The 8,772-nt window shown below is 38.8% G+C and overlaps 1 protein-coding gene across 1 annotated transcript in view; it reads right to left on the bottom strand.

The window, feature by feature from the left end:
• The window catches only part of GALNT18 (polypeptide N-acetylgalactosaminyltransferase 18), a 250,860-nt gene extending 250,353 nt beyond the window's left edge, over positions 1-507 (bottom strand). The window contains exon 1 of the mRNA XM_010563916.1: positions 300-507. Within this exon, the coding sequence (XP_010562218.1) occupies positions 300-507 (208 nt within the window). The remainder of the gene's footprint in view (positions 1-299) is intronic.
• Between the last annotated feature and the right edge of the window lie 8,265 nt (positions 508-8,772).

The raw sequence follows: 8,772 nt of genomic DNA, 5'->3' as shown, positions 1-8,772 counted from the left end.
CCCCGCCCGCGGCCCCCCCCGCCGCTTTTAGGCACCGGCTCCTGCCACGGGCATCAAGGACGCGAGCAGCCAAGTGCCCAAGTGTTGCAAACTTTGTTCCCTCCGACGCCGCTTCCCATTGCAGCCGGCCACGGCTCCAGAATCAGACCTTGGGAGCAGCTTGCCGGAGAGTGGGGCTTGCTCGGCCGCGGATTGACAGCCCCCTCCTCCAATAAAGAGCCTGCTCTGGCACGGAGGTTGCTGCCATCACCGTATGGCCGACGGGGACCCGCGCGGGGCGGGGTTACCGCGGGGCCCACCTGCTCCTCTCCGCACACACACGGGCGTTGGGGCCCCTCCGCCTGCTGCAAGCCGGGGCGGGAGGGCGGGGACGGCGGCCTCGCTGCTATTTCTGTAGCTGGCTGCAAAGAATTTCCAGTCTGGATAGGAAGAAGCGGCAGCCGCCAGTTCGCGTTTGCTGCTAGGTGAACGCTCTGCTGCTTGGCCGGAGAGAGCGGCCGGTATCATTAAGATACATGCTCACGCAGAAAGTCATCCATTTGCCTGGAGGGGGTGAAACCGGACACATGCCTTTGGCTCACCGGAGCTATCGGTTCCGCAGGCCCGGATACCCAGCGACCACCCACTATTACAAGAGGTTTGTCTTTTACAGCCCGTTTGTGTGCTCCCTCCCCGGGGCGGTTATGTCAACAATAGCTAATTGTTGCTTGCCTCCACACCAGCAAGCCCCAGTATCCATCCAGTCCCACAGGAATACACTGTATCGGAGTGCACGCCGTCCAGAATTAGCTTCAGTATCGGGGACAGTGTCAGTAACTCACAATTTAGTTCAGCACATCCATGCTGCTTCCCTCTCTTCACCTCACATTTTACATACACTTTTGGAAACACACTAAAAAGGCAAATTCCTCTCAATATGAAATCACGCTGATTTGAGAGAAGGCACACAACAGATGAATCTCTTCCATTCCTGTTAGATACGGACCTTCGTACTAAATAAGATTGTTTTCTCTTGATAGTCTCAAGACAGAAATGTAACATTAGCATGACCAGTATTAGGAACAATGAGGCACCTGTTAATTAACGTACTAACATTATTTTAAGTACTTGCTATCCAGTGAAAGCAAATAACATGCTGTGGATCATACTGTAGTACGTAATCACCCTCCACGACTGATCATTACGCTAGGGTTATCCTGTCTGTGTGCAGAAAGCACAGCAGACATGAGGACCTGCTACTCTGAAGCATACATGCCTGAGCATTCAAACTCTGCAGTATCTTGAATACACATTTCAACATCTTAGCAGAAGTCAAAGTAGATGATTTGTCTTAGGGTTTGGGGTTGTTATTTTTAAATTAATTATAAGCAAGACCCAGTATTCAAGAGAGAAGGCAGGCAACTGTCCTGCCAAAAGGCAGAATGACTTCTTCCTTTCCGTCAGTTGGTACTCCATAGAAACAGTAAAAACTACGGATACTCAAACAAATACAAAACCAGCACCAACAGAAGCTGCAGTAAACTCTGCCAATGAAGCTCAAAAAACAAACTGCCTCCTCAGTCTTCTAAGCCTCCCTGAAAACTAACTGAAATTTTGACCCATTTACAAGTACTTCCCCAGTGATAACACTAAAAGAGGCTAGGCCAACAGAACTCATTTGGAAATTAGAAAATATAACACAAGAATTTGAATGGGAAAAAGAGTATACATTTACATTTTAAGAAAAAAATATTTTTAGCAATACAGGCAAGTTTCCTAGACAAATCAGTCAATGAACAATTTCAAGCTTTATAAAAGACAAAATATTGACAGAATATACTAATACAGCTCCATCACATAAGTCAATTATCCTGCTTGGTCTGCAATGAACGTTTGTCTACAGCATCATTTATTTCCTTATTTCCTATCTTTGTACTTCGGTGTTACAGCTTCACATCTGGTAGCAACCAACAGCAGTAACTGCATATTGCTGAAGTCTTTAATAATAGAGTTATCTAGACTTGCTTTAATCTTTGTAAACTCTGCCTGCAGTCACAAAATACAAATTCTTCAGCCCTGGCAATTTAGGCAGAATCCAGGACTCAGCCCTGGACTTCTCAATTCAAAGCAAAACTTATCTGAAACCAATCCAGATGAGGGACAAGTAACAACCATTAGTAAATCATATTTTCCATGGAAGTTTATAAAATATTAACAACCAACCAACTGCTTTTATAAACAAATATGAACAGTACTTGTTACTAATGTCTGTCAGCACATCCATAAGTGACATAAAGATTTGAAAAAAGATGGCTAATGTGTCTCACAGGCCTAATGGGTTGCTTATAACAGCACATAATTGATTAACCTTTTATTACAGTAACTATTCATAGTTCATTAGCCCTTTGCTCCCAAGTGTTCTGATCATGTTTAAAACATAATTTCATTTATAACTACATTCTACTACTACCAAAGCTGCACTCCTCAACAGCAGAGAACACTAATTCCCTGTCTCCTCATTTGAGCCTTGATTTTACTGAAGCTAGTGTAAAAACTCTGATTTCATAGCAGAACCTCCAGATGCTTTAATACATGAAAAATACACTTGCTTTCATGTCTCTGGCAGTAATATTCTGGACTGGTCTCTTTAGAAGTCTTCTTTTACGAGTTTATGCAAAGTTGGAAGTATCCAAGCATATGCCATTTAGAAATTGGTTGGTTTTGTCATTTTGATTTATTGTATAGTATTACAATGCAGATGAGACCCCTTTGTGCAAGGTATTATACAAATACATAAGCAGTCCACTTTTAAAATTTAATTGGAACAAAAACAGGAAAAGGAACAATAGGAGAATAGAAATGCTGTCAGCCTCACGTTGTAGTCGGGGAGAAAATTAGGTGATAAAAACTCTAAATGGTTCTTTTTTTGAACATTTAAATTATAGGGGAGCACAGGGTCTATGAAATTTGTTCTCTTAAATCACAGTGATGTTTCTGAAAGTTCTACTTCAGGTGTTCAAGCTTGAGGCAGTATAATCTACTGTGCAGGTCATTAAACTAGGTGTCTGATTTTATCCTTGCCCTCATACTGATCTGCTGTGTCATGCTATGCAAATTATTTCACTTCTGTTTCACTCTAGATAATGGAAAAAATAATTTCTTAAAATTTGTATGTATCACAGGCTCCAATATGGATTGCCCCCAACTCCACTACTGTAGTAAGACACCATTTAAACCAGTGCTGAGGAAATATTAACCTCATAACCTAGTAAATACAGCCACCACTTATCTTGCATTAAAGTGTTCCGTAAGGAAAGTAATTCAATTAGTATTTCTTACATATCATTACGGTTCAGGGAAAGGAAATGATGGAAAGAAAGACATGGTTAAGAATTACATTTTTATTGGTGCATTTTGATGTGGGCTAAAACATTTTTAGTAGTGAGAGGGTCCTTGAAGAAAGCAGTAGCAGAACACCAGAACCAACAGTATTTACATCCTATTTTACAAGAACAGGTTTCTTACACCTTGTTAGAAATCAATAGAAAAGCTTAACTTTTTAACATTTTGATTGCATTCTATTCAGATTCTTAGCTGAAATCCAGTTAGTTTGGGGAGATATAATCTTCATTATTATCTAGTCTGAGTAGATTTTCTTCTATTTTTCCTTCCCTCTCACTCATAACAATCACATCTTTTGTTCGGAAAGATGATAAAAAATTCCAAAGGCACTCAAGAAGTAACACAGCGTTTTACATTGTGGAGAAAGATGACCAAATACATGTAGAAAAGTCTGAATTACCCTGAGCAGGTAATTTTTTTGAAGCTCTGATGTACAGGTCTGCACACACTTGAATCAAAAACTATCTGGCTCTTGAGAAGAGATTACCCCTTCTGCAGATGAGTTCTTCCCAACAGTTCAAGTTATGAAACTGGTTTTTTAGCTCCCCAAAAGAGGTAGCTTTCTGTATTTTGAAGTTAAAGGTCATGAATTCAGTCCCCAGGGAAGTGATCTGACGATCTTTGGCATCTATTGTCCCTAGTCATCTCTCTCACTAAATTTAAACCAATCTTAAAACTTTTATTAAATCATAAAAAGACATATGTGGGTATTGCAGAGATGCCTTTCCATATTCTGGAGCTGGGTTTTGAAGCAAGGGATTTGTTATATGGACGTTGTAGATAATGAACATGAACTGAATGCAAAAAAGAAAAAGGGAAGGAAAATAGGAAAAAAAAAAAGCTGAATGGATGAAAAGTGGAGTGGAAGAAGACAAAAGACAAATAAAATTGCTTTTTCCTTGTTATGCTGGGATACCTTATCATGATCTTTATTCCTCTGGCATTTTCTCTCTTCCCCACTACTCTTACTCTCTTCTCTTGCCTTCTTTGGGTCCATATCTGCTCTCTTCATTTTCTGTTATTCCCTGTCATCTTTCCCATCCCTTATTTAAAAATAACCACCTTTAAGTTTACACTAGTTCTGTTTCATGTCACCCTTTGTAACTTTTTTATGAATCATCAGTTCATTTAGGTTACACAGGACTCCTCATTTTTCACTGCTTGGCAAAGACTGCTCAGCAAAGTATCAACTCCAGTGAAATTCAGCCCCATACCACCATACTGCAGTCTCCTAAGGAGGAAAGGTAATGTGGTGCCCAGCTCACAGACATTCAATGGCATTTGGATAACTAACATCCATGAAGCATCATTTCAAAATCATTCACCTAGAACTGAAAGGAAGAAATTAAACAATACAGAAGATACAGAAACAAGAGAGTGTGTATTATTTCAAGTTGAAAACTGAACTGGATATTGTCTTCTGGATTGTGCTCTCAATGCACATAAAGCAATGAGAAAACACCTCATGCAAAGGGAACAGGAAAAAGCAAAGCTAGCAGGAACATTAAAACATCTAATGCAAACATGTACAAAAGCAACCTGCAAGAGATAGGGCACATGGGTGCATCTTTTCTTCTCCTTCATCACCAGATTCACGCCTTAGAAGATATTTGCCATCCCCTTTATACAGTTGCTGTAAAATTTATGTCTATTTTTTGTTTCCAGATGGCACTTTCCATTCTCAGTGTTTGCCAGGCTTATCTTGTCCATTTGTCCTTCCAAAACGTTTTTCTACCCAAAACATCAAAAATCACTTTATACTTTAATTGGTCTCTGCTCTGCTGTTTTATTAGTTACTTTTATGCACTGGTGTGATTTATTTTTTTCTGGCAGCATTACACTACACTATTTGTTTGCCACAAAACTCTCAGTTAATCCATCTCAAGTGAATCATGTGTGACCAGCAATTCACCAGTATGAGTAAAAGATGCAACATATGGTCCTTTGCAAGCGGCATGTCTACAGTTACTCAGAGAAGCATTATGTTCTGTTCTTTTCAAAGCTGTCATGTGTCTACCCCCCAGTCCCCCCAGTGACAACCCTGTCCCTAAGCAACTTCAAGTACCTTCATTTTTGGGTGTTAAACCTTGGATACATTTGAAACAGATTCCCAGAAATTACAGCCCACTCAATCTCTGAATCTTTTTATTTTCAAAAGTAAAAAATTAGTAAACAAAAAATCATTCATGGTATCTAAGAATCTTGGCTTTCTCAACCCAGTTCTTAGTGCTGTTTCTTCTATCTTTAACTATAATAATACAAATCATGGTACTATGTCAACCGTAGCTGAAAATCCTATTTCCAAATATTGTCTAGCTCTGAACATTGAGGGACAAGAATAGTCCTTTTGCCAGGCTTTGCCTGGCAAAGCTTCAACACATTTAATGACTTAAAGACTTTCTGTGTCGGAGGTTGCAACCAAGCAATTGCTTACACTAGCTATACAAGCAATTTCAAATTCACAAATTAATCCTTTTTTGAACCTGTACTTTCTCATATTCCAAAGAAACATGAACAATCACTTTACAGTCATTTTTCCATCTCTGATTGTATAGGCCGATCATACTCTTTCCTAGATGGCTCTTGGCCAACCTGAGTCTCATATATGTAGCCCCTTCTCACATGACAGGAACTCCATACTTCAATTACTTTTTGTCTTTTTCTACTTTCCCCTTTTTTTTTTTTTTTCTTTTTGAGATGGGATGACAGGGCAGCCCAGATTGATGCATCATTTTTATATGCTATCTTGTTCTCAGCTCCTTCCTTTATAATTCCTAACGCTGTTAGCTTTCTCAACTGTCACCAAGCCTCAGGTTAACCTCAGCAAACTAGTCACAAAGATCTCAACCTCAGTTATAAAAACATAAAACTCAAAAATAAACTAGATGTAGTTTTGTAAGTCTTTCTAGGTGTAGGCTACCTCACATTTTGCTATTTCAACAACTCGTCATTCAGGGTCATGGCTTCTCCAAACTTTTGCAGTTAGCTTTAGAAATTACCATAGTGAATATGGTATCCTCACTATTTACATGCTTGTCTGATCATATCTACAGATGCTGAACAACGCAGATCCCAACCTCCCCTACTCATGACTGTCTTTTTTTGGAAAGTAATGATTTCTTCCTATTCTTTGTTCTTTCTGTCTTAATCAGTTTTTAATGCATGAATGGAGCTTCTCCTTATGCATAATGAGTATCAAGAGCCTTTGGAGAGCAAAATCCTAGGAAGGCTTTGCAGCCCAAGTACCAATTAAATCCAGCATTAACTGTATCACCATTATCCATGTCTCCAAAAATTTGGTAAATAGGTAGGAAAGTGACTTCTTTCAATTGCTCATAGGAGAACTATCTATCTAGATAGTATTTGGAAGAAATAATCACCCTCTGTCTTATAGGATAAGAGGAAAAGGAGTATTGCAGATTTTTAGGCTTCTTATAAGGAATTTTTTTTCTTTCTGGAGGCTCAGAGCTTCATTTTGTTTCAGGGTAATGGACACTGAGGCATTCAAGAGCATCATGCCAGAGCAAAAACAGGTAAAAACCAGTACTGAGTTAAGCAATAGAACCTCAGAAGTGACTGTAAACTCATAACAGATCAGAGAGAATGGAACATTAAAGTAATTGTTCTTTTTAATCTGAAATGATGGTTAGAAAAAATGGATGACTTCTGTACACTCAGTTTATTGTTCAGCCAAAAATTACAAAGAATCTGGATGATTCTGCTTTACTGGGTTAATGCTAGGTAGGACAGACACCCTTGAAGGACAATGCTGGTGAAATCAGTCGGTTTAATTCTTCCGTTTCCCAAATCAACATTATCCCACTCTTTTTAAAGATGAGTTTTGGCCAGCTGTCCTTCAGCCAGTGGTTAGAATAAATGCACAAGACCCTCTGTTGATGTTCTTTTACCAAATTTACATCCCAGCATGTAGTTCAGCTGAAATATGGGTTCTACAATTTGAGACTGTTGAAACAATTTTCTGGATAACACTTTCTTTCATCAGATACTGCAGCCACAGCTTAAGGAAACCAACAATTTACATTAAAAGACCTAGACTATGTTAGTAATTCATTCTCTTTTTTAGGTAGGTGAAAAAGTCTTCAGTTTTGGGTGTGTTTTTGTTTGGTTTTGTTTTTTAAAGGATCTGTTGATGTCCAGGAGTAAACTCTTCTCTGGTCCATTCACTGCATAAAAAACCACAATAACAACAAGCCTGAAACAAACAAAAAAGCCCTTGTGCCACTTTTAAACAAAACTGACTCCAGAACAAGAAAGCTTTCAGTCCAGCTTCGTATTAGAACGACTCTTACAGCACGAGAGAGAAAAGCTGGAAGCTTTTATTTGGTTGGGCCTGGAATATCACACTGGTCTGTGCTGCAAGAATGTCTAACAAAAGTAAGCAACGTATTAATACTTCCAAAGGACTTTTCTTTTTATTTTAAAAAAGAGACACTTAAAAAAGTTATCTAAGTAATCCAAAAGGAAGCCTGCAGAGGAAGCAATGGATTAGAGCCAAGAGTTATTTCAACAGCCAGTACAGTACCAGCCAGTACAGCTCACCCAGTATATGATTCAGAAATTTATACGTAAGTCTTTAGTCCTTCATGTAGCACTCCTGATTTTAGAACTTCTGAGAAGAATATTTCAAAGAATAAACTTCAGAGAACTTACAACCCCCCCCCCCCCCTTTTTTTTTTAAATAAAGGAAAGGTTGGTACTCAATAAAAAAAAAAAAACCAAACAAACACATTTTAAGAATTTCACATGCAGTTCCAACCAGATTCTTTCCTTATTAAATAACAATATTCCAGATGGTATACATTTGAGTCATATGCACATACTCTTTTGATGTGCAACAATCACATTCCCTGCATTTTGTTCACTGGAATACATATGCTCTATGGTCTTTGGCATAACAAATCAAGCTTACCCCCTTCCATCTTAGAACTGTTCAAGAGTGCGGAAGTATTGAGTTACAACATGGCAGTAAAATTCATTTTTAATGCAGTCCCTTATCTCAACCCGTCATCCTGTGGTAGTCTTTTATCAGTTGAATATTCCAAAAGAGGATCAGAAAAGGATTTATGGTTAGATTATAAGTGCAACAGGCTTCCATATAACTATTGGCTTCAGTATGCTTGCACCAGTTAGAGATAAAAGTTCTTCGTTTACATTTTCAGAATCCATGGCTCTAAAAAGCACTTAAAAAATACCATTAATTAAAACTTGCATTCCTCTGGGAACAGACAGCAAATACTTCTTCTGTCACAGCTTCATGGAGCCACTAATCAAAAGATCTCAGTGTTTGACAGACAGCCATTAAGAAATTCAACACAGGTTATGAACATCCTTCAACACATTGAGATGAAGCATGAAGATCAAGCATAAAGC

The sequence above is a fragment of the Haliaeetus leucocephalus genome, unplaced genomic scaffold, assembly GCF_000737465.1.
Source record: "Haliaeetus leucocephalus isolate CR32 unplaced genomic scaffold, Haliaeetus_leucocephalus-4.0 Scaffold173, whole genome shotgun sequence".
Lineage (NCBI taxonomy): Eukaryota > Metazoa > Chordata > Aves > Accipitriformes > Accipitridae > Haliaeetus > Haliaeetus leucocephalus.
The sequence above is the reverse complement of the archived record's forward strand: the minus strand, read 5'-3'. Positions and strand labels throughout refer to the sequence as shown.